Source organism: Dipteris shenzhenensis, chromosome 29 (genome assembly GCF_047967505.1).
Source record: "Dipteris shenzhenensis isolate YYH24624 ecotype China chromosome 29, Dip_SZ_1.0, whole genome shotgun sequence".
Lineage (NCBI taxonomy): Eukaryota > Viridiplantae > Streptophyta > Polypodiopsida > Gleicheniales > Dipteridaceae > Dipteris > Dipteris shenzhenensis.
Genome location: NC_141624.1, coordinates 24,068,918 through 24,096,180, shown reverse-complemented (window position 1 = coordinate 24,096,180; position 27,263 = coordinate 24,068,918). Strand labels below are relative to the sequence as shown.

Genomic DNA, 27,263 nt, shown 5'->3' with positions numbered 1-27,263 from the left:
CACATGGCCTACATCATAAGGTGACCAGAGGTGTTTACAAAACACAATAGTTTATTTTCATTCATTTTGGAGGACTATCCAGGCTGAGTACCTTGACATAAAAAGAGAGATCTGGAGCATACATAGAGATGTTTAAAATGCATAATCTTCATGGGATGCCTCATCTTGTGGAGACAAAATATCCATGTCAAGGCAAGGTCTTACCACATGGGCAGTGTCTAGTGCCTTATAAGATGGTACTATGATAGAACAAGTGGATCTGAAAGTCATATCCTTCAAGAGAACAATTATCTTGTCATCTCCATAGTTGTGTAGAGAAGCATATCTTAGGTATCTGACCTTCATCTTTTTCTTGTACTTGGAGTCAAATAAAAGTGCCATGAGAGGGTAGATCTCTGTAGTTGCTTCCTTTTTGGCAACCATTGTTTTGGCAATCTTCAACAAGGAAGTCAGGTTGGCATTTTCATCCTTTGTAGCATAACAAGACATTGCTTTATGTTTTGGCTTTTCACATATTTTGCATAAGCAAGCCATGAGAGGCTCTAACCCAGGTATTGGGTAGTGTCTTCTCTCTTACAAGGCTTAGAATAACAACTGAAATGCTTTAAAATATAAGCATTTAATGTAGCAAAGTCTTGTGACCAAATTTCAAACAATGATGCTTTCACTTACATGCTTCATAGAAGTGGCTAAAATGAATACTTTCCAATCAAAACCAGGTCTAGCAATTCAAAACAAAACTGAAGCCACACTTGTACTGAAGTTATTGAAAGCCTCAAAAAACCAGAAATTCTAGAGTAGCATTTTATGTAGCATCATCTTCAAAAACTTGTCCAAAACTGTCAAAACTGAAAAGCTGAACTTAGAGGGCTTGTAGCTCACTCTTCAAAGCAAGGAAAAGAGGGCTTTCTAAAGCAAAAGAAAGCTCATATACCAGAGAGGGTCCAGCACAGAGGTTGGATGAAATGGTGTGCACTTTTGCCCGGGAGAGTTGCTACAGGCTGAAACTGAGTTTTGATGATTTCTCCCTCGTTACTAAACCAAATGACCTGAAAAATGGCTCAAAATCTTCGTCTTGAGGTCGCCCATCTACTCCTAAGAGGGCTCAGGCAATGGCAGAGCAGGCAGGGAGTATTGAGCAACAGAAGAAATTCGTTGTTTGGAGAATGGCAGCCACCACAGACGTTTTTTCTTCAATTGCTTGCAGGTGGAAGTTTGCCCATACTAGAGGAGTTTCCAGCTCAGAGGGTTTGGGCAATGGTCATTTGTAGGTGGAGAACCAAGCTCTCAAAGATTTTGGGAAGAAAGAGGAAAATGGAGAAGAAGAAGATGAAGAAGATGATGATGATGTGGCAGAAATGGGCTCAAGGGGGATCAAATGGCTCTGATACCATGTTGGAAAACTGAAAGGAAAGCAAAGAGTGGACACAAACTCAGAATACTTGCATTACTTGCTTGTAGAATGAAGAAGAGTTAGGTCCTTAAGTAGGCACCTCATACATGCTCACTGACATCACTGATGACCTCAGAGCTCCACAATCATCTCCTCAATCTGCTCCTAGATTCTCTCAATCATCCTATGTGGCTTTCCACCACCTAACTGTGCTTGTGGGCACCTAACTGTGCCTCTAGCACTCACACATAGAAACATAAGGTGTGCCTGAGGCATACACCTTGAGATATCCCAACATTGACAACACATTTGAAGACCATGAGAAATTCCATGATGACACCAAATCCTAATGATCGAAAAACTACTTCTGACATAATCAAACGCTTAAGTCGACTCGGTTGTAATGGAGAGCTTGCCATGAGTTGAATATGTTTTCCTAAGAATTTATTTATGATCTAATTGATACACTTAGCAATTTATGGTATCTCTATATTGTCACTTGTATATATCCATTGAACATTGAATACAATGGTTCTTTTATGTCATTGCTCATATATTAATTGTAGGAAATAACATGGTTTTTTTTTTGTCATTGATCAGATATCCATTGAGCATGAGAGAGAGAGAGAGAGAGAGAGAGAGAGAGAGAGAATATAGCATCTTCAAGATAAAAGTTGACATAGGCTTATTAACTATTTGTAGATGGCTAGAAAGGCAAATTCAAGTTTGAGGAAATGCAATTGTAATTACAAGTGCACACACACACATGAGGGTTGGCAATGGATTAGTTGAAGTAACTATTATGAGCATCACCGACTCGACTTGATGAGAAATGCTCATCCATCTATAAGGAGACAAGCACAAAATGTAGCTTAAGGTGAAAGACCATCTTTATTGAATCTACAAAGAGAGACACATTTGTTGAGAACCAATACTAAAAGAAGAAAGGTTTGGTGTAATTGTAACTTATTTTGTCATGGAGGTTGCTACATGGCTCTTGCCACATTGTTTGGGCATAAAAAGCGAAATGATAGATTTGAAGATCTTGGTCCCACATTTGGCTTAAATATCCAAGGCTAGAATAGGGTGGAGTTAGAAGTTATTAGTGATTTAGAAGGTGATGATAGTGGTCCAGAGAATGCTATGGATAACTTAGAAGCCCACGCTAAACTTTTAAGGGAGCTACAAAGTGAAGATGAAGATGAAGGAGGGTTACAAGGACTAACATTAGAGGATCAAATCTTAGGGAGTATAATTGAATTGTAAGAATTATGGGATGATCAAGGTCTCCCTTAGCTACAAGATAAGATGCTTCGACATCTATTTGGAGCTTTAGGAAGACCTAATGTTAAGAAAAAGGGTGTTGAAAGTAAGAAGCCCTTAATAAACTTTTGGTACAGTTGCATCAAACATGGGATGGTGATCTTAATGGCATTAAGGCTCCTGCAAGTTGGCAACAATTTAACTCTTTATTGAGTAGTCTTTGAATGATTGAGGCTCAACAATATAGGCTATGTATGGGATCACCTGAAAATGTACATGATCCAGAGTTGCTTCTACCTTCAGATGAGGATAACTATACTAAAAACTTAGGAATAACAACATAAAGAGGGTACTGAAACATGATTGCAAAGATTGTTACGAAAAGTGTTCAAAGTGTAGCATCCCAAGAAAGGATATGCTCTCATTTGATTATATACCTATAAACAAGCATCTTCAATTGCTAGTTAAGAGTCAAACCTTTTTTCATTAATTTCTAGTAGTAGTGCTCTTGGTATGCAGGAAACCATGGCACACAGCATGGTGGAACACATCTATGCTAAGATCGGGGCTAGTACCTCTTGCCCATGTGAGAAGTGCTTTGTCCATAGTCCCTTGATCTTGCGTTCGCCGAGTGTGGAGTCGACAAAGTGCCTCTTGCACATTCTATGTAGTGAATATATAGCATGTGGTGGGCCTGGGCATGGATGACATGTCAAGTGGTGTCTGCCTCAGTACATGGTACAATGAGCTAGCATAAGGGTGCCAAACCTCTGGATCTGTGATGGGGATAGGTGACTTCCCATCGGATAAGAGCCCCTAGCCAATGGTAGGGTCTCCCCCATAAAAGAGCTGATCACCTCCTCCATCTTTTGAGATAAGAAAGCTTGCTTCTTACGGCGTGTTAGTCATCGTGAAATTTGGTGTGCCTCGTGTGTTGTCATCCGCCCCAAAGGTCTCTCCTGTGTAAAGTGGGATCTCAACTCTCTACACTCATCATTGTACTAGGGGTTCTGAGGCATGGTCCCAATTGGGGCATGTGCTAAGTAGTCGTGGGAAAAGACCTGGTGGTTGCATCATCAATCACTAAAGGTCCACGCACTTTCACATCCATAATGGTATAAATGTTCCTTATTTGTGTGAATTGTGAGAGTAGTCATTTCTATGGCTATGAAATTTTTACATTAAGTAGATGTAAAGAATGCCTTATTTCATGTCATTTGCAAGAATAGGTATATATGGTGTAGCCATTACATTGCACACACTACTTTGGTTTGCACATTGCATAAGGATTGAGATGGTCTAAAGCAATTTCCTAGAGCATGGCTAGACAAGATAGGGCAATACCCTGTCAATATTGGATTTTAAGATATCTAATTAAAAATTTTCACTATACGTGAAAAAGACAGACAAGTGCTCATCGTCACATATGTTGATGACTTGATTATCACAATAGTTGATAGTGATGTACAAATGATCTCAAGCTTCTTTTGAAGCAAAAATTTGACACGGAGGATTTATGAGAGTTGCGTTACTTCTTGGGCATTGATGTATTGGATCTCCAAGTGGGATATTAATATTGCAAAGATAGTATGGATTAGACATGTTTGAATATGGGATGTTGGGTTGTAAGCCTATTTATATTCCATTGGAAATGTGAAGCTCAAGGTAGAGACATGTGAGCTTTTGGAAGACCTTCCTATGTATAGATGCATAGAAGGTAGTGTGATTTACATGATTATCATCGGATTAGACTTGAGTTATGATGTGGGATTGATGAGTCAATTTATGTAGGCTTTGAGGAAGCCACATTTAGATGTGGCAAAATGCATATTGAGGTATGTGAAGTCCATGTTGCATTATAGCTTTTTTCATGAGGTTGTGAGCGAGATTTAGGTACATGGGTACACAAATGTTGACTGGTTGGTAGTGTCTTTGATAGGAGATCTACTAGCAATTTTGTGTTTCCCCTTGGAAATTCTACAATTAGTTGGAGCAGTAATAAACATTTGTCGGCAATTGTGCACAAAGACAGAGTATAGGGGTGGAGCTTGGCTGCATGTGATGTAGCTTGGTTTTAAAAGCTCTTGGAGATAGGGGCCTGTCAATGAACGAAACAATTGTCATTCATTGTGGCAAAATTAGCGGCATTATGCTTGCTAATAACCTAGTCTATCATGGGTTCATTATCACGTTGTGAGGGAAGGTTCTATGAGGTGATGTTGATCTTGTATATGTGAACACCGAGGATTAGGTGGCTAATATTTCTACAAAGGCATTGGGTAGAGAAGCTTCATGAATATAGACACTTGCTTAGTATTGAGATATTAAGCTTAGCCAATGTTCACTTTGATGTAACACATGGGTGACCATTCTACGTTTATGTCACTGGCACAATTGGCTACAAGTATGGCTAAAATCTCCATTGAATAACAATTGTATGACAACTACTCTAGTTTATTCTAGTTGTGGCATCGTTAACTGGCCACCCATGTATGGTTTGGTTAACACCATGGGCCATGTATACTAGGGGTAGTAGAACACTCGTAGAGAAATAGTACATAGAAGGTGGGGATAAGGTGAGGGATGCCGAAGAGAACGGAGGGGCGCAGGGTTGGGTAGGGGGGGTAGAGTGGTGGCAAGAGTGGGGGAAGGGAGGGGGATGAAGGTGGGAGGGGGGCCGATAGCGCAAAGGGTGATGGGGGTGGGCGAGGGAAGTAGGGGGGATGGCCTTGGGAGGGTGAGTAGGGGGGGAAAGTAATGGGGGTGAGGGGGTTGGATGGGTTAGGGCAGGGGCGGGGGGCAAGATGAAACCCCAAACATAATTAAAAGGGGTGTAAAAAGATTATGGGCCTATATAAAAAGTTTTTAAAAATTCTAACTCTCATTATTCGATGGCACAAGTGAAGAATACTACTAGACCCACAGGATGCCACCTCCACCCTTCCTCCTCTAGCTCCACCACCTTCATGGCATCTGTGCACACGAACCTCTCCAGCTCTGGTGGGCACCTCGTCAAACTCTTGTGAGCTCTCCCAACTCTCATGAGCCCTCCCCCAACTCTCGTGAGCCCTCCCCCGACTCTCGTGAGCCCTCCCCCAACTCCCAAGAGTGTGATCCTTTCCCTAGGTTTGGTGAGAGCTCTCCCAACTCTTGTGAGCCCTCCCCCAAGTCTCATGAGCCCTCCCCCAAGTCTCATGAGCCCTCTCCCAAGTCCCATGAGCCCATTCCCAAGTCTCATGATCCTTATCTTTTGCATGAGCCTTCCCCTCCCCATGAGCCCTCCCCTAAGTCCCAAGAGCATGTTCCCTCCCCCAACTCCAATGAGCATTCCCCAAAATCCCATCAGCTAACCCTTGACTCCCAAGAGGGTTCCCATGAGAAGACTCCCTCGAATGATCAAAACATTTTTGAGAACCTCTCCAATATCGAGAGGCTTTCGGAGAGGATTCAACAAACTATAAGAAAGAGTACAATCATGCCTCCTGGTGATAAAGCCCATTGTGGACATAGTTCCTATGCCCACGCACAGGGGAAAGCAGATGCTGTGGAAGCCCCATCACAAGGACTCCAAAAATGGTGAAATCTCAAGTCATCCATGAGAAGAGGATTCGAAGGAGGATCATCACAGAGGAGCAGGACAAGAAGTTCAAAGTAGACAAGGGGCGATAGAGCCATATTTCAAGAATCGATACAAAGCAAAGCCAAGAGCGATGAACCTAAGGAGATCAGACAACTACGAAAGAGCACCGATAACCTGATCCTGCATGCTCCCTTCCAAGGTATGGTACGAGAGATAACACAGTGGTGGTAAAGGATGATGTGCGCTTCAGTACAGGAGCTATGGGGGTGCTCCAAGAGGCTACACAACAAGTCACCACCTCTTTTTTTTAGGATTCCAACTTGTGTTCCATCCACGCAAAGTGTGTCACGAACATGGACAAGGACATGGCTCTAGCAAAGCTCACCCTTAGGACTTAGACTATATCTTGCCCTTGAAGGCACATTCTTGTATTAGAGACCTAAGGGGTGATCTATTTTAATAAAATATATCTACATTTTGTACACTATCGCATTGTTGTGTGAATTCTCCATGTTTATGTGGAATTTACTGTTCATTTGAATGTTGCTTTTGAATTCTATCAAATCCTAGAGGAACTTCATCGTGGCACAGAAGGCAAAAGTTTTTGGGACATCAAGAGGAGCCTAGAATTTCTTAAACCCACCACAACACAAATTTGATCATTCTCGATGGTGAAATTCCTCCAGGATTTGACAAATGAACTTTGGAAACCCAGAATTAGTGAAAATCATACTAAATTGGCTAGAAATGCATGAAATTAACACAATTAAAAGGATGGAACAAATATAGCATCAACGACTTTTAAAAAATACCCCCAAAAAAAACAATGGAATAAATATTATGAGTTCATGAAGAGCAACGATGACTTAAAACAAATAAGAAAGACATGTACTCATTAAAGTCATGTATCCATTGAAATATATGTTTATATTTACAAGAGGCCTCATAGGCTATCTTTCTTCTTAGCTAGTTTGAGCTCGTTTAGAATAGGGGTCTTTGAATCTCCTACTTGGGATGAATTGGTCCCAAGTCGGCCCTTTTTCCATTGCTTTCTCTTCCAAAGTGCTCAGAAGTGTTGTCTATTGGGCTGCTCATTGCGCATACATGGTTTATCTATTTCCCAAGCCACAAAGGGGGCTCTTCCTTGCCTTCTAGGCCACCTCTATGGGACTTGGATCATTGATGAAGTCTAAGCATAGAGGTAGTATTCTCCCAAGTTGGCACCAAAAGGAGTAGGTGTTTTTCATGACAGTTTGATCCCCTATCAGTATTTTGCTCATAACTTTTTGCTCGGTGGTCCGATTTGGACGAAACTTATATTAGTGCAAAGCTCTCTTAAAGGAGCATAATCTTCTGTCTTTAGTTATTATATTAGATGTCAAACCAAAAATTTATGACACTCTGTGTGCGACTATTTCTTTTTTAGACAATTTTTACCCCCGTCCAGTAAAGTGCCCATATCTTTCCAATCCCTTCTCTGTTTCTTATGAAACTTATATCAGAGCGAATCCCATTTCAAGATGCATCTCAATATGTGATTGAATATTTTATGTTATGTCTTTGCTAAAAGTTATGGGTCTTTGTGTCTTATGATAGTTTAGAGAGTGTTTTGAGCTAAGTGTAAAGGTGTCTATGAAAGAGGTGTAATGTTTCCTCGGAACCTACCCATTTGACCCAATCAGCCCCTTCAAACTCCTCGATATATATTAGTTCATGTCATGTTGAGCTGTAAGATCTTCTTTCAACAACGTATCTCTCTTCTCTTTGGCGCAGACCGCCTTGCTGAGATTATGGCCTCTACTGATCCTTTCCTTCTCCCTATGCTTGAGTACAACATCACTTAGGATGTTACCATATTCATTCTCATATAAGGGAGGATAGTATAGTGTGGTCACTTGGTATAAAAGCTTCTTTTTAATGTCCCTTTCCCAATGATGAATATCTCTATCACTCAGTTCGAAAGCAACAGGAAGTGAAGAGGTGCGTGAAGTTTATTACCCCCAACTTCATGTCACATCTTTTTGGTAGGGACGCCAGGTATGTTTGGTATTGGATTCATCCCACCTTACTAAGCGGTCTTGGGTGTACTTGATTGCATGTAATTACTAGTATAGACATGTGTTTTCTGGTGTGATAAAGAAGATGCCTGGAAGAACTCCATTAGAAGAGATTGCAACTCGTGGTGATGTTCAAGCTATTCGCACGATCATCATGATCATATTCTTTATGTTTGTACTCTTGAATATGTTGGTGAATTAATAACACTGTCAGAGGCACAATGATAGATTGGGGATTGTTTCATGTACTGGCAGCTTGGTGTGAAGAAGAGTTGAGTCTTTGGGTAGTTTTTGACTATAACAATGGAGTGGTGATTCTCAATGCTTTCAACTTCTTTTGCTATGAAAATGATGAAGAGTACAATATCTTGCAGCTGTTATGTGTACTTCTAATTGTGAGAAGGGTGATTCTTAAATGCATGTATACATAATGTTTTCATGATGCTGGTTGGTCACTTATTTTTGAAGATTTTATTGAGGATCACATTGTGGAGGGTTTTCAACAAGTGGTTATGCATAATAAGTTGGTCTTGGTATGCTAAGGCTTTGTGGGAGTTTGTTTGCGATATTATTTGGATCTTGGTGTTTCCCTTTTGTGTTTCATCATGGTGAAGATTCTAGTGTTTCGAGGGACCTAAGGGGAAGACCCGGAGCCTTATCTTCGAGATTTTGTTCAATGATGTCGGCTTTCTGTATGATCCATGAAAGATCACGCGGAGATTTTGCCTGATTTTCTTGAAGGTGTAGCCTTGAGTTGGCATGAGGCCTTGCCAAACTCTACCAAGGAAGACTAGGACCAAGTGGAACTTTATGGACAAAGTATGAAAGAGCAGCTTTGCGAGTTATGGCATCTGCATCATTGGTCCCTCAAGGTCTCCTAGGGATGGAGCACTTAAAGTTGAGTAAATTTGTTGTGGCTTTGGAGCCTCATCTTTGCTCAAAAGTAATGAGTAAAGATCCAACAACATACATGGAGGCATTATGATTAAGAAAGAAGCTTCTCTAAAGATCGAATCCTCTTTTGTGTCTTCAATAGCTTCAATTTCTAAGGTGGAGGCAATGGGCACCCATCAGGTACCAAAGTCCTCTGAGTTAGATCATTATATCTTCCAATTGATGACAGAGTTTTCCGATTTGAAATTGCATTTGGTTAATGCACAACAACCTAGAGCACCAAAGAGTGAAGATAGGCCTCGAGATAGGGGTCACTTGCTATGAATGTAATGAAAAAGGTCACTATCGCCCTAAGTGTCCTAGATTGAAAGAAGAAAAACAAGTATCCTTATTAGAAGCTTCTTCAGGGGATGAGGAAAGAGAGGTAATGATGGCTAAACGGGGGCTTGGTAAAGCAGAAGAAGAAGAAGAAAACAAGGAAGAAGTAGATGAGGAACATCAAGAAGAGGAACACCGTACTAAGAAAAAGAAGGCATCTAGAATAAGAATTAGCCAGCTAGACTTTCCTTTAGGACAAGGCATTGGAAGCTATGACTTGTTGTCTGACCTTAAAGAAAAGGAAGCTCATATCACCTTTGGTCAATTACTTGCTTTGTCTCCAAAACTACGGAAGGAATGGGGAAAGCTAGCAAGCACAAGAGTGTCAAAGAAGAAAAAGAAGAAAAGTGCCATTCTTGTTGTTCAAAAGGTAGATATAGATGTTGATGATGATGTACCTGTGGTTGATGTGATCATTGATGGAGGTGCATCGATTAATGTCATGAGTGAGAAGACCATGACAGATGTTGATTTAAAATACTCTAGTACTACCTCTCCTTATCGCATCAAATTGGCTTCTAACAATACTAGGGTTAAGACCTTGGGATTTGTGAATCTAGAAGTGGATGTATGTGGAGTTTTTATGCCGACTACTTTTCAAGTGATCCATACCAAGCCAGATGCACATGCCTATCCATTGATTTTGGGAAGGTCTTGGCTACGCAAGGTGAAGGCTGTTCAAAAGTGGGATACTGGAGAATTGATTTTGCAAGGAAATGATAAGAAGGTGCACTACAACATCAAAAGTCGCAAAAATTAAGTTGTCAAGGGGGAGTCTTCAACATCAGAGAGTTCAAGCTCTGACTTAACCGATGAAGAAGAAGAGACAGGGTGTAGCTCCGAGGAGTCTAGCTCAGAGGGTGAGGTGGAAGGAGTGGTCTTTGGTCTTTGTCTTGGTGCTGATCGGGATAAGTCAAGAGGAAACAAGGTGGTGGTATAAGAAGATCCTGTAGAGACACTTCATGTGGAGGATGTGGAGTACACTAAACAATGCCAATGTAATGAAGAGCTTCTTGGTGATTCTCTATTATAGGTAGTGAGAAGCTCCAATACTTGGATATGTTAGATGATTTTCCATGTCTCTTTGCAACAAGCTATTCACAAGTTTGACCAATCTCTCTTGTGGAGCACAAGATTGAGTTGAAGCTAGAAAGCAAGCTAGTTGTGCAATGCTTAAGGTGATTGGGGGTGATCCAAGCTGAGGCACTAAAGAAAGAGATAACATAACTACTTGAGGTGGGATTCATCTCTCCTATTGATGATTCAAAATGGATATCTCATGTAGTTGTCACACCAAAGAAAGGAAATAAGTGGCAGATTTGTGTGAACCTTCGTCCTTTGAATGCATGCATTAAGAGGGATCATTTGCCTTTGCCATTCCAAGATGAAATACTAGACCAAGTAGCAGGGCATGAGATGTATTCTATATGTGATGGGTATTCTGGGTACTTTCAAATTCGTATTCAAGAGGAAGATCAAAAGAAAACATCATTTGTCACACCTTGGGGAGTTTTTGCTTACAGAGTGATGCCTTTTGGGTTGACCAATGCACCAACTACATTTCAAAGGTTCATGAGTCAAGTGCTCGAGCCTTACTTGGGAAAGTTCATAAGGGTGTTTTTGGATGATTTTTGCATTTATTCTCAGCACATGGATCACATGGAGAAGTTAAAGATGGCATTAGCTAGGATTGATGAAGCAAAGGGGTGTCTAAATCCTAGCAAGTGTCAGCTCAAACAAAAGTAGTCTTGTTGGGGCATATTGTGATTGAAGAAGGCTTGCAAATGGATCCTCACAAGGTTCAAGCACTCATGGCATTGCCAAGTCCTAAGAGTGTCACTAGTGTTCGCAAAATTCTAGGAAAAAGCAAATATTATCAACGCTTTTGTGATGATTTCACAGAGATAGTGCATCCCATGAACTTGTTGATAAGAAAAGGAGTTTCTTTCCAATGGGGTGTGGAGCAACAAGAGTCTTTTCAGCAACTTAAGGAGGCCATGACTAAGGGCCCAATATTGAAGCCCCTTGATTGGTCTCAAGACTTTTATGTAAATCCAAGTGTATCTTGAGAGTGCTCTCAATGGAAGCAAGAACGGAAGAAGGAGAGAGAGAGATAGAGAGCCACACAAGTTTTGGTGGGTGCAAAACCACCCTAATCTTCTTTTTCATTCATTTATATATGTGTTTGAGTATTGTACATAACCGGGGTTAAGGCACAGTGACCTTTAACCCCCACAACCTCCCACTTAAAGGACAATGTGCCTTTAAGGGAGAATAACTAGTGAGCATACTATCCAATGCCCATCAATACATGACAATACTCAAACCGCTGACTAGGTAGACTCTTCGTCAGCATATCTGCAGGGTTATCATCTGTATGAACCTTGACAAACTCTATGTGCTTGTCCTCAAGTACCTCCCTGATGAAATGGTACCTGACCTCAATGTGTTTGGTCTTTGCATGAAAGACCGGATTCCGTGCTAGCTGAATAGCACTCATGGAATCACTATGCAATGTCGGTACACCTGTATGAATCCCCAAATCTCCCACTAGCCGATCAAGCCATATAGCCTCCTTGCAACCCTTTGTGGCTGCAACATACTCAGCCTCTATGGTAGACAAAGCAACACACTTCTGTGCGCGAGACATCCACGACACTGCACCACCTGCAAAGGTGAACACATAACCAGAAGTGGATCTCCTACTATCCACATGCCCTGCATAGTCTGAATCTGTGTACCCAAGTACACGCATGTCTCCTTTACCAAAGCAGATGCACATCTCCTTGGTACCCTTCATGTACCTCATGATGCACTTAACTGCCTCCCAATGCCTCTTTCCTGGATTAGCCATATACCAGCTAACAACTCCCACTGCAAATGCAATGTCTGGTCTAGTAGCTATCATAGCATACATAAGACTCCCAACCGCCGATGCATAAGGAACCTTAGCCATCAAGGCCCTCTCCTCTTCTGATTTGGGACTATCTGTATGACTCAGTTTCACATATGGAGGCAATGGAGTACTCACTGCCTTCCCGCCCTCCATATTGAAACGCTGCAATACTTTTGTAACATACTCTTTTTGTGAAAGCCAAAGGAGTTTCCTACTCCGATCACGCGTGATGCGCATACCAAGAATATGACCTGCAAGTCCCAAATCCTTCATATCAAAGGCCTCATGCAACTTGGCCTTTAATGCATCTAGCTCATAAGTATTCTTGCTAGCCAATAGCATATCATCCACATATAGTGCCAGGATTATCAGGCTATTATCCTTAGCCCTTTTAGTGTAGAGGCAGTGATCAATTTCACTCCTTCTAAAACCCTGGGACCGAATGAAAGCATCAAACTTCTGATACCATTCTGTAGGTGCTTGCTTAAGACCATAGAGACTCTTCTTCAGCTTGCAAACTAAATGCTCTTTGCCCTTTTCTTCAAAGCCTTCCGGCTGCACCATGTAAATTTCCTCATGCAAATCCCCATGCAAGAAAGCTGTCTTGACATCCATCTGCATAAGCTCCATATCCTCTGCTGCCACTAGTCCAAGCATGCATCTAAGTGTGGTCATCTTCACAACTGGAGAGAATATCTCATCAAAGTCCACACCCTTCTCTTGCTTGAACCCTTTAGCAACCAAACGGGCCTTGTACCTAGGCACATCATCACCTGTGACCTTCATTTTGTAGACCCATTTACATGGCAATGCTTTCTTTCCATGTGGCAAAGAAACCAAGTCCCAAGTCTTATTCTTCATAAGTGAACTCATCTCTGATTGCATAGCATACTCCCACTTGCGCTGATCCTCACGCATCATAGCCTCTCTATAGCAAGAAGGCTCCCCGCAATCAGTAAGCATCACATAGTCTACCCCTGGAACAAACCTATCAGGCGGTCTAGACACTCTAGATGATCTTCTCAAGGGCATTTCAGCTTGCTGTCCCACTTGCATATCAGCCACATTTGGCTCATCATTTCCACCAATAGATGATCCATCATCTACCCTTGATTGTATACCTGTGGGAGTACTTGGTTGTACCATTTCTTGCACATTTGGTGCATGGACAGCTTGCTGTCTATCAACATATGCAGGTGGATTCACATCCTGGAAAGTGATTCTCCTCATTTCCACATCCCTCATGGGTGCCTTATGCATCTTCTTCTCATTGAAGACCACATCATGGCTGCGTATGATCTTCTTTGCTTCTGGATCCCAGAGACGATAGCCCATCTCTCCACTTTCACCATAACCCAGAAAGATCCATTTCCTAGACTTAGGATCTAGCTTCTTTCGAAGCTCTTTTGGCACATGTGCATATGCCTCACACCCAAATATATGCAAATGAGAGTAAGAGGGCTTCTTGCCACTCCATGGCTCTTCAGGAATACCACCATACAAACTCTTACTAGGTGATCTATTGATCACATGCACTGCAGTCTTGATTGCCTCAACCCAAAAACCACCAGAAAGACTTGCATTGGAAAGCATGCATTGCAACCTTTCTTGAATGGTACGATTCATCTTTTCTGTAACTGGATTTTGCTCTGGAGTATGAGGGGATGTGAGCTCCCTCTTAATCCCACGTGTATCACAGAAATGCTGAAAGTCATGAGAGAGATACTCTCCACCATTATCAGTCCGTAGGCATTTAAACGTTCTACCTGACTGATTCTCAACCAAGGCCAGCCATTTCTGAAATACCTGGAACACATCACTCTTCCGAGCTATAGCATAATCCCACACTTTCCTAGTTGCATCATCAATGAATGTCACATAGTATTCAGCCCCGCCTAATGACCGTGTAGGCATGGGACCACATACGTCTGAATGCACCAAATCAAGCATTTCAAACTCTTTCTTTCCCCTTCTTTTATGGGCTGATTTAGTTTGCTTCCCATAGAGACAATGCTCACAAAATTCAAAATCAGAGAAACTCAAATGCGGTACATAACCCAAACGGCATAAGAGTTTCATTCCATTCTGGCTCATGTGCCCCAACCTGCAATGCCACAAAGAAGTGCTTGGCTGCTCGGTTATTGCAACAACATGATCAAATACCCCTGATACATGTAAGGGATACAAAGTCCCACACTTGGCACCCCTGGCCAAAAGCATAGAGCCCTTCTGAATTTTCCAACTCTGAAAGCCAAAAGTGGTGTGAAAACCAGCATCATCTAGCTGACCCACTGAAATAAGACTCTTGGTCAGCTTAGGCACATGTCTCACATGTTTCAAAACAAATGCAGACCCATTTGCAAAAGAAAACTTTATGTCACCTGCTCCCACTATGTCACATGCATAGTCATTTCCAAGATGCACACAACCTGTCTTTCCACTATCATAAGTGGAGAACCATTCCCTATGGGGAGTAACATGGAATGAAGCACCAGAATCCAAAATCCAATCCTGGGAATATGCATCATCTGAAGTGGTAAGCAACTCTGCAGATAAACTAGACATGAAGAGAATGTCATTGTCACTATCATGTGTGACTGCATTGATCTCCTCGATCTTCACTTTTCCTTTGTCCTCCCTTGGACTCTCTTCCTTTTGATTTGCACCCCAATTTGCATTCTTTTTCTTATCCCTTTGCTCTCTTTTCAACTTGTAGCAATCCTTTTTCATATGGCCCTTCTTGCCACAATGGTAACACTCAATGTTCCGTGCCCTGGATTTGCTACGAGACTTCCCTCTTTCTTGGGACTTCCCCCTGAACTGTGATCTACCCCTTTGCACATTTAAGGCTGCATCCTGCTTGTTGCCATCCATAGACTTCCGTCTAATCTCCTCGGCCAACAAGCTACCCACAATATCATCAAATTTCAGTACTCCACCAGGTGCAGAGTTACTGACAGCTGTACGGAAGGTATCCCATGAGCATGGCAATGAACATAAGAGAAATATTGCCTTAGTCTCCGCATCAAAATTCATCTTCTGAGCCTGAAGCTGGCTGAAAATAATATTGAATTCATTCAAGTGAGAAGCAATGGAGACCCCTTCCTTCATCTGCAGCTCAAACAACCTCTTCATGAGGTAAACTTTATTAGAGGCAGTTTCCTTCTCATAAGTGGCACACAGTTTCTTCCACAAATCTTCCGTAGTCTGCTCATTTACTACTGTGAAATAAACTGACTCTGCAAGATGAAGTCTAATAGTAGACTTTGCTAATGCATCCAACTCATTCCAATCATCCTCAGACATATTTGCAGGCTTAGCTTCAATCCCTGCCAAGGGTTTAATCTGCTTCTTTTGAATAAGCACATCCCTTATTTGTTCTTTCCACAAAGAAAAGTTTGTCCCATCAAACTTTTTAGTGCTGAAAAACTCCTTTTCAGACGTGGAAGAGGATGCCATGATGCAAATGAAACAAAATCCCAAATGCTAGTGCCTGCAAGAGAGAATCACACCAAATACCAGGTGCACCCAAATGTGTATGCCACAATAGACTGAAATATCACAAAAGACTCAAAGCTCAAAGCATCAAAAGATGCATCTGACTCATGTGCATATACTATGCATCCATATGAGCAAATCTGGCCCAAAAGAAAATGCCAATAAGTGCCAAATGACTCAAGCATAAACACCGTCCACTGGCATATGCATCAATTATATCTCATCCAAGAGAGCATAGCACTATCAGTGCATCACCAACAATGTGTCAAAGCTGTCCCTCAGCATAAAATAGCATCCATGTGCAAAGCGTCCATAAAAAATAGCATCCCACAAGGCAATTTGGGCCTATCAGCGCATCCAACAAGGACCGCAATGCATCCAAATGGCCTATAAATCATCCATTGCAACCCAATGCATACCACGAATGAGCGCACACTGCTCAAACTGTAACCAGAGTGATCTGCATAAGGTATGCTTAAGAAATCATAGTCCCACGGTAATGAGCGCTACTGAAAATAGAACCTGAGATGCTTCAAAACATGGGCGCCATTGCATAATCGGACTCAGCAAGAAAATCTGCAAATATCTCTCTTCTGCCAGAACTCCAAAATCCCAACCGATGAGTGAGAAATGGGAGTCAACACTTATCCACTACAATGTGGCATAAATCTAAGGTTTCAAAACCTTAGTATGAAAAATGCATAATAGAGAGACGAAATCGAATACACAGAGATTTATAACTCTGAAAATCCTCCACCGAATCACGCAAGAACTGATAGGTAGGGGTTTTTGGGCGTCCGGAACGCAATGGGACAAACGGTTTTGGAAACCGTGGTCTCAATCACTGGGTCCAACACACGGACTGAAAAACGTTTTTGGAAACAGAGCTATCTATAAACTCCACCGGAGTGCGAATGATGAGCAACATAGAAGTTTTAGGACCTCCTGAGTCCACCGGAACTGACAGATCTGCAAATGGTTGCTCCAAACTTGAGTTCCAACACCCAGGCAAAAAACGCAGGAATTGACACAGTGAGTCAGAAATCCAATGAAATGATCCCAGATTCAAGAATGAAGGTGTTTCCAAGCTCCTGAAGTAATGTGGACACCAAAAGCAAGCAATAGTTGCCTCTACAAGTCAATATGGAGTCTCTGTCATCGAACGGAACAGGGAAAAGCTCAAAAAACGACTTTTTTTTTTAAAACACTTAACAGGCTCTCAAAACCACTTCGCAAAGCCAGTGACTTTTCCAAAGGTTCCTCCAAGGTCTCTGCACACTCGGATGCAAGTAAAGTCGCCCACAAAGCTTCCCACAAAGCTTCTCCTTCCTCCCATAGAGCTGCTGAGCTTCCAAGCATTCATGCACGCTCAGCTAGATCACGCGGGCTCTGATACCAGTTGAGAGTGCTCTCAACGGAAGCAAGAACGGAAGAAGGAGAGAGAGAGATAGAGAGCCACACAAGTTTTGGTGGGTGCAGAACCACCCTAATCTTCTTTTTCATTCATTTATATATGTGTTTGAGTATTGTACATAACCGGGGTTAAGGCACAGTGACCTTTAACCCCCACATATCTTTGCATTCAATTGGTGCTGTATTGCTACAAAAAGGAGAGGCAGGTAGAATGTAACCCATCTATTATGCCAGTCGTCAGCTTATAGAGGTGGAAACAAGGTATGAAGAAATGGAGTAGCAAGCCCTCTCTTTGGTGTTTTCAGTCAGAAAGTTTCACTCCTATTTATTACCTCGGCCATTTTTCTTCCTTACCTCTCAGTCTGTATTAGCATATCTAGTTTACAAGCCTAATCTTGGGGGGAGATTTGCAAAATGGTTGTCAGAGCTTCAAGAGTTCTCTTTCTCTTTTTTCTCACTGGAAATACCACTAGGTCCACTATGGCAGATTTGCTCACAGGACGGAAGGATCTAAGACGAGAAAAGAAATATAAGGAGGATATTAATGATGAAAGGGAGACACCACCAACAGCTTTTGTCTTATATTTTAATGGGGCTTTTAGTCCTTCATGCAGCTGAATATAATGCTTTGATTCTTGGTTTGGAGGGTTGTCTTCAAAGTCAAGTTAAAGAATTGGAAGTAAGAGGAGATTCTCAGCTTATTATAATGCAAATGCAAGGCACTATGTAGTCAATTTGAGTTTTGCAAGTTTATTCATATAAACAGAAAAGAAAATCAAAGGGCAGATGAGCTGGCTACTCAAGCCATTGTAGTACACGACCAGGGGGTGGTTTCTTTGGTAGACACTGGATGGCCAGAATTGCAAGATGTTCAGCAATATGTGAAAGAAGGCATGTTTCCTCGAGGGTTAACTCCACAACAACAGAAGCAGAGATTGGTTACTTTTGGCCACGTCTCCATAAGCATGTATATGAATGTCACCAATGGAACCTATCAACTTGAGGATGTTGACGGCATGGTGATACCCAGATGCACCAATGAGTATCGCCCTAAATTCTTCTATGCTTGACCACCTTGAGGGCCAGCAGACCCTCTCTGTCACTAGAGAGGATCTCCTAGAGGGGGGAAAGATGTGACGCCAAAACTTGATATTTTTTATTTGGCATTAGTATTGTTTTCTTCCATGTTTGATAAGAGTTTGAGTATCAAGTGATAGCCTAGTAGCTCTCATTTATTTCTATTTTCTAAGATATTATATGGGATTGAGAGGATGAGTGGAATGGATCATTGTAAATACCATATGTATGAATGATAAATACCTTGGTATGGGGTGAGAGTTATTTGTGTATGGGATATTATGGGGTTTTTAGAAAATAGGAAGAGTGAGTCATATAAAGAGGTGGGCTCATGTCCATGTGTTCCAATAATATAAGAGAGATCACATGCCAAGCATGTGGAAGGCATGCGGAAGAGTGTGGAGTCAAGAGGAATCCTTCTAGAATTCCTATGTGGAATAAGGAGGATGTGGACATATGGAAAAGAGAGGGTCCCTATGGGCTCCATGTGGGGAGACTCTTGACTTTCTCAATATTTTAAGAGTCTTGAGCATCTTTTGATGGGACACATGGCAAGAGTAGCCAAAAAGGACATGGATGGTGACATACAGGCTTATGTGATTGTTGATGGGGAAAAGAATCTACAGACAGCAATTGTAAATGGGTGAAGGAGGGTGACAAAATCTCTATAAAAGGAGCCCTCCTCTCCCTTGTTTAACATCTCTTCCACCATTAGGCCTCACGTTGCTGTAGCTCTAGTCTCCTCAAGCCTCTTCCATGAGCCTTCTCTCCCTCTTGTAGATATTCTCTTATGTAGACTCTTGAGTCCATCTCTCTCTAATTCATTCTCTCTCTATGAGTAGTCTTGGAGCTTTCGCTCCCTCTTGTACACATGAAACCTCTTCTTCTCCCTTGTGTTTATAGTATTTTGAGTTGCATTAGAGTGGAGTCTCACTCTATTGGTAATGAAGGTCACTTCAGTTACTCTCTCTTGAGTGTCTCTTCCCTTTTTCCATTGCTTTCTCTTCCAAAGTGCTCAGAAGTGTTGTCTATTCGGCCACTCATCGTGCATACATGGTTTATCTATTTCCCAAGCCACAAAGGGGGCTCTTCCTTCTATCTTAGGCAACCTCTATGGGACTTGGATTGTTGATGAAGTCTAAGCATGGAGGTAGTATTCTCCCAAATCGGCATGAGTAGAAGGAGTAGGTGTTTTTCATGACAGTTTGAATGATAGTAAGCATTATGCCAACAAGAGCCATTGCCAAGTCATACTCAAGGAAGGTGATAAGTTTACTTAAAGGTTCTAGAGCAATCAGTTTCTTGGTAGTTCCAAAGCTATCATTGAGGTATTTCCATCCATTCACAATATTTAAAAATAGTTGGAAGTGTTGCTAATAAGCTATCCTTAGTTAAAGGCTATAAAGTTCATCAAGGCTTCCATGTGAGTAGACTACAAAAGTTTTGAGTGTTGATGATAATGTCGTCAACCTTTAAGTTTTAGTAGAACTTATCGAGTCTCCATTCTTGCCACATGAGCCATAAAAGATATTGGATATCCTAGAGAAATAGACAAGGAAATCTGCTAGATGTGAGTTCTTAGTTTAGTGGAAGGGTCGGCGTAAAGAAGGCTCTACTTGGAAAGAGCAATGCCATGATAGCAGTAATTTGAAAGTCTAGGAGAGCTAGACCGTTGAAGGCATGTTAACAATCATGTTATTAAGTACAATCCTAAGCTAATTAATGAAGGTGTCTATGGATGAGGTTTAATGGGCTAGCATAGATAAGCTAAAAGACACAAAGGTGGTGAGCACCAAGGTAGTGGTCACACATGTTAATGAGCATAGTAACTGGTGTCCAAGGATAGCTTGGGAGACTATGTACTTGGCATGGTTGGGTGGAGTAACACATATCTCCTCCTATAGCTCCTCTTGGCTTGCAAGCTTCCTATCAATTCTTATAGAGCAAAGGCACAAAAACCAATGAAGAAATTTTCATTCATGCTTAAATTGAGAAAAAGAGGAAGAAAAAGTGCAGCATTTACTTGAAGAAGGATCATAAAACCTCTGCATGCTCATATTTTTAAACACCTTGTGGTAAGGTGGATAAATGAAAATACTATTGCATGGTTAATCTTGTTTATTATCATTAAGTCTTTGAAGCAGGCATCATATTCTGAAAAGTTGGAAAGACGTAGGAGCAAACTATGTGTTTTTTAAAAGTTCTTAGATGAGGCTTATGATTATCATTAGGGAGGTAAACACAAATCATGCAAGAGGACCTCTTCTTGTAATTGTTCTTCCTAGAGAAGGGAAATGAAATCCATCTCCTAGGAGAGGAACCTATTGCCTATGTTCCCTACAAACCCCAATCCTAAGAGGACATCGTTATCTACATCCCTAGACCCATCTTTCATAAGACTGGCACTAAAACGACCCAAGTGCTTCATAAACTTGGGTAAAAAGGTACTTAAGGTAATCTATTGGGTCAATGTAAGCTTGGGTGTAGCCATTTTTTTTGAGTTTTAGGGCATTTTTTGTATACAGGTAACTTGCCCAACCCATAACTTATGCATTGCTTAACAAAATTTGACAAACTTGGTCTCGAAGCAGTAATACACATTCCAAAATTCAACATGAGACTTCTCCCAGTATTTTCCTAATGTTTAATTTAAAAAACTCTACATTCACATGTTCTCACTAGCTTGATTAGTTTGAGGCTAAGCATTAATTTTTATTGTGACCACGATAATAAGGGAGGAGTGTTTTTGACACCTGTCTTCTCAACTAAAGCTAAAGCTGGTTCTTACCGTTTTTCTTGTTGGATGGTGGTAGGTATGCAGATTCTCCTCTTCAATAAAAGAGAGATGCTTGTTAGGAGTTCATCGGCTTTACTTCTTTTGCAAATATTTTTTGCTCAAACATTATTGGCATTCTTTTGTCAAATAAACTCTTACATACTTTTTTATACATTTTTGTAGGTGTTTTACCTACTCATTCAAGCACTTCCTTTCACTCTATGATTGTTATGTTTTTTTCTCTTCCTTAATTCCTTTGTCTTTTAACTATGCAAAAGGGGTTGTTGTCTTGTCACAAACATAGAACGAAATCATTAAATTGTTACAAGTACTTTGTTTCATGTGAGGCACATATCCTAAATAGCATATGTTGTAACGATTTATGCAAAAACATCAAACAAATGTTCTACACATACATGCAACCAAGTAATCATTCTAAAGTACTCTATTGAACTTCTCCTCAACCAAAGGACACACTTGATTGAGAACATTTGGTATGGTTTAAGTGGCCACCAATGTCGTGCTAAGATTTTCCACACCCATTTGAGTGCACGCTCCATAACTTTCTCTCAATGTGTTAAAAAGTAGAAAAAATTGAAAATTTTGAATCCAAACTTGTGGGACTATTGTACAATGGTCTTAAAACAATGATATTTGGTGATATTGGTATTCAAATTCACCCCCTAATGGAGGAATTTAAATATATTCAGTAAATGCATGTGCAAAGATTGTTTAATAAATCCAACACCTTTTTAAATTTCTCATTGTTTTTTATTTCCCATGCACTTTCTTACTACTACGAGGCCAATGAGCATACCAAAGGTCATTGCATTTCATAATCAATAGCATCAAACATGATAGTGTGCCAAATAGTTTATTTGTTTTTTAGAGCATTTTGGGCCACATCTACTTGGTTGGGGTCCACCGAGATTTCCAATTTGCTGACATGTACTATCAAAGGAGGGAAAGCGTGCCACTGGAATTTTGAATTTTCATCCCTCCCGCTTTGACAAATCTATATAAAATTTTGCTTAGCCTTGTAAGTCCAAATTTGTACCTCCTCCTTGCGCACGCTTTCCCTCCTTTATACTGCTAAGTTGACTCATCATCTTCCTTTCTTTGCTTGCTTCACTCTCTATTCTATTTTGTTACTCTCTGTTCTGGTAATTCATTATGCAGCTTGTCATGGCTTGTAAGATGGCAAGAAAAAGGCTACGAGATAGGAAACCTGATGGGAGTGGTCAAGGCACAAGGAGAATATTATGGGGAGAGGGAAGGCAAGGTGGAGACAGAAGACAATTTTGCAGCATTTGCGATAGGAGATTCTTATGGAGCAAAAAAAGCTCCTTCCAGAGCAACAATAGGTAGCAGACAACACAAGTCAATAAACCAACCCGATGGTTTAGATTGTTGTTTTTTTATTTGTTTTCCCATTGGATTTACTATGATTGTCATAAACGATCCCTGTTGAAATTATTTTGAAAACATTTAATTGTTTAATTTCCCACCGGGCCAGTAGGAAACTCCTTGTAGAGTGCATAGCGAAAAGGATTCATCCAGATCCATAAGACATAGAAATTTTACAGATAACGTAGGTTAGTAAACCGACCTAATGGATTAAATTGTTGTTTTTAATTTGATTTCCCATTGGAATTACTGTGATTGTCCTAAACCATCTCGTTTAGAGAAATTCTGATTGTTTGATCTCCCACCGGGCTACCTTGGACTTACTGTGATTGCCCCCTAAACCAACCTAGTTGAAATTATTTTGGAAAAGTTTAATTGTTTGACTTACCACCGAACTAGATTGGACTTCGTGTGATTGTTTTAAACTAGCTTGGTGATTTGAACAACAATAAACACCAAGTTATGTGATTTTCCTCAATGTTACCATGTGGTGCAAATTATTATTTTATGAAGGTTGGCTGGCTTGGACTTAATGTGATTGTCCAAAACCAGCTTGGTGGTTGGAATAAAAATTAAAAGCAATTTAATTTTGCATATTTCAAATGCACAATTGGTGAACCAAAAACTTTGGGCCAAAGATTCATTCATGTTCAGCCTTCTCTTTCTAACCCAACTGAAATCCTTTAGCTTATATATGCAAATGATCACAATCTCAAATTGCAAAGTATGAACTTGGAGTTTAGAGAAGAATGTCCTGCCAAGGAACTTCAAGATCTCCGCCTGTGCCTTCTTTATGCAACCACGCCCTCATTATCACTGCCCATGGCTGGGATGAACCAAGCTTCAACAATCATGTAGTGCATAGCATATTTGAGTGAATCAAGCCAAGAACGCCTTTGTCTTTAGGGGTTGTGACTTGTGGCCAACTCCACAAATGTTACTACTCTTGTTGTATGCCATTGCTTTTGCCACAACCATGGCTTGGGGGTTTAACTGATCCTAAGATTTGATTGACACCCTGCCAACTTATTTTAATTACCTTAATAAAATTTAATTAGCCTTTTAAAATGTTATTTAGACCATCATAACAAAGGAAGTTTTAATAGTTTTTAAAACATTGAAAGTTTTCTTGACATCATATTTTTGAAATACTTCCATTTTAATATTTCAAAGAGAGCCAAAATCGGCATTGATCACTTGAAATGTGAGGCTTAGGCTTCCCAAAGGAAAAGTTGGGATCGTAGAGTGGGAGGCTTCCCAAAGGAAAAGTTGGGATCGTAGAGTGGGAGGCTTGAGTATTTGAGAATGGGTAGGAGGTGGGGGACAAGTGTTGAAAAAGTTGGATTATAGGATGGGACAAGTGTGGAGAGAGAGAGAGAGAGAGAGAGAGAGAGAGGCTTGTCAAACTTGTGCCTATATGAGAGAGATAGACAGAGAAGAAGAGAGACAGTTGAGGCAATGGGGGTGTATGTGGCTATGGCATGGAGCCTAGTGGTGGTGAGTGCTTTGGGGATTGCATACAGAGCACTCGTAGTAGAGGGGAAGGAGAAGGGGAAGGGCAAAAGGGCATGTTGGGTTCTACTTCCTCTGGTGCCCCTCTTCCTCTATCTTCCATGGCAACCAGGAAGTTGCCACATCCGAACTGTGCTATGCATAGTTTTCCTATGGACAGCCCCTTGCAAGCTCCTCCTATTGTGCTTAGGAAGGCCCTTAGACCCTTATCCATGGCTTTCATCCTCCTTCACAAACTTCCTCTTTGCCACCCTTCTTCCTTTACGTGTTTCCTCTGCACGTCCTCCTAACGAACACTCAAGCTTTGGCTATGGCGACAACAAGCTCCCAAGTTTTGGCTATGGCGTCCTTCGCCTTCCCCTCCTCATCCTCATCCTCAACTCTTATCGCTTCCTTCCTCCCCTCCCCCCTCCCCTCCTCTACTTCCTCTACTGTGCCCACTTCTACTTGGGCCTCGACCTCTTCCTCGACTCCCTGGCCTCTCTCTTCTCCTCCTGCTTCTCTGTTCACGTCCAGCCCCCCTTCGACCGCCCCTTGCTCTCCTCCTCCCTCGGAGAGTTCTGGGGCCGTCGCTGGAACACCATGGTGAATGCCGTCCTCCGCTCTACTGTGTATCGTCCACTCCTCAGTATCCTCTCAGGCGAGACCACCACCCCAGGTCCAGATTCAAAGCCCAAGAGAACGGCGTTCTGGGCCCGTGCCCTCTCCATGCTAGCAACGTTCTCGATTTCAGGTGTGCTTCACGAGCTTATCTTTGTGTATGTCAGCAAATCTGAACCCACGGGCGAGATGACGGCCTTCTTCGTTCTGCACGGATTCGCAACTGTGATAGAGGCCGCCCTCGCGAAAGGTTATTTCTGGAAAATTAGGCTGCCAAGGTCGATAACAGCCCTGTTGACTCTTGGGTTTCTCTATGTAACGGTGTCTCGCTTCTTCATGCGACCTCTTCGCAGGTCCGGAACGGATCTGCGAGCCATCGCCGAGTACCATCAGTTGCAAACAGCCATCTTATCTCCGTTCTTGAAATTGACGAGTGCATGACAACCTATCTCAAGTTATCTCTGTTTCACAAGAACTATGGATAAGCTCACAGTTGGCTCAGCACATACTGGTATTTGCTATATATGACCATACCATGATAAGTTCGATCTGTTTGGACGCATATCAGCAATAGAACACCTAGGAAACACATGGAGACCGGTTGATCTGACCTTGGAGTACATGGAGGTGATATGTGTAAAGAACCTCATGTCGTCAGACTGAGTGTGCACTCTAATGGTTAAATGAAAGCTCTCCCTCCCTTTCTGACAGCTGCCCAAATGGCAAGGTTTTTCATGTTCTTCTCTTTGTGAGGTATTGTCCAACCTTGTAAAATTTCAGCTCCATTAAGTGTGCGTTAATCCGATTCATATGCAGATCCTCTCTCCTTCCACTTTCGGAGCGGTAGATGAAGTTTGAATTTAATCAATTTGATGTAGGAAAGCATCAAGATTCGTCCTCTCCTTCTACTTTCGGTTGTTGGACACCAAAGTAGTTGATGAAACAAAGCATCAATTTGGCCAATTCATTATCTGCGGGCTTCAGTCAAGCCATAACCCAAGCAGTCGGAGCCCGTACTTGCATCAGTTTCCTCTCTTTCTCTTTTGAGATTTTGAAGAGTGCACGAACTATAATGCTAGTCCACATTTCCCTCTTGATTTTATGTGGCGCGCCCGCTGCGCGTCAGGGAATCAAGAGCTGAGTGAGAGTGGTTAAAGAATGTGAAAGACGTGTCTGACTATGTGTTTCTGCGTGAGACTGTGTCTGTGTGTGTGTCATTTTGGTGCGTGTGTGTGTGAGGGTGTCCCTGCAGCTCTCTGTGACACACATGGAAACGTCCATCTCTTTGAGCTGTAGAATAATAGAAGATTGCGTGGAAGGCTGAGCTCACTACACAGAACATTGAAGGCAAGAGACAGCATGTACATGACGGAATCTGCGAAACTCAAAGTAGTGTGGTTGGTAGTGGAGGAAATGTGGGCAGCGATTACAGTCCTACCAAGACCTACTGATTGAAGATATTTTTGATTGTCCCTTGAAAACGTGGGCAGACCCGCAGACTGACAGAGCAGCAGGATTCAGAGCAGGGCAGAAAGGCCAGCGACTGCAGACACTTCGGAGCACTGCAGATCCCAGTTCAGAGCAGCAGGCTGTTCAAGCAGGGCAATGGGTTTCCAATCCAATTTGAAACCTGGTTGAGGGGAAAAACCAAGGTTTTCGTTTTTGTAGCGTTCACTCGGAGATGATTCCCTCGAGCCTTAAAGTCCTCGGTTGGGTTAGATCTTAATGAGAATCTCCTCTCCCAATGATTAACCAGCCCACAATTAGCCTCTTAGTTCCATTTCTAAGAGATAGGGAGGGCACTGTTGATCAGCCCACAACTAGCCTCTTAGTTCCATTTCTAAGAGATAGGGAGGGCAGTGTTGATGACTGCCGAGATTTGGGCTCTTTGTGAGCAACTTTTGGTTGTTGAGCTCTTTGTGAGCAGATTCTTGTAATGTTTGGAGTTCTTTGTGAACATTAGTAGTTGTTGGTGTGTGTTTGAGATGCTCTTCGTGAGCATAATTTTCTTTTGGATGCTCTTTGTGAGTGTATGTTCTTTGATGTAATAAAGACGATAAGCCCAATAGGGATGAGCCTTTTTAGATTGTTTCGATGCTCTTCGTGAGCATAATTTTCTTTTGGATGCTCTTTGTGAGCATATGTTCTGTGATGTAATAAAGGCGACAAGCCCAATAGGGATGAGCCTATTTAGATTGTTTCTCCCCAGTTCGGTTGAGGGAGGATTTGTTGGAAAGTCACTTCATGGGGAGGCATGTATTGCCCTAAGGTTGCTAGGATATGTAAGGGTGACTACGTAGCAAAAAGCTTTGTGGTGATTGGTTATTATGAAGAGTCGATGTTCTCTTCTTTTCTGTCGAGGTTTTGTGAGTCATGAGCTTGGAGCTTAAACTTAGCTCTCTAGTCTTAGACATAGAGGTCGTAAGGAAATTAGTTCAGTCATCTTCGTTGTATGAACGGCAACCAGGTGGATTAGCATGAGTAGGTGGATTGAAGTATTTTACCCATGAAATATAGTA

General features: G+C 41.7%; 1 protein-coding gene across 1 annotated transcript; it reads left to right on the top strand.

Annotated features, from left to right (window-relative positions):
- Nucleotides 1-24,090: 24,090 nt before the first annotated feature.
- On the top strand, nt 24,091-25,454 carry LOC147882613 (long-chain-alcohol O-fatty-acyltransferase-like). Its single transcript, XM_087400671.1, has one exon. The coding sequence runs from the start codon at nt 24,091-24,093 to the stop codon at nt 25,183-25,185; it is 1,095 nt and encodes a 364-aa protein (XP_087256797.1). The 3' UTR covers nt 25,186-25,454.
- The last annotated feature ends 1,809 nt before the right edge of the window (nt 25,455-27,263 follow it).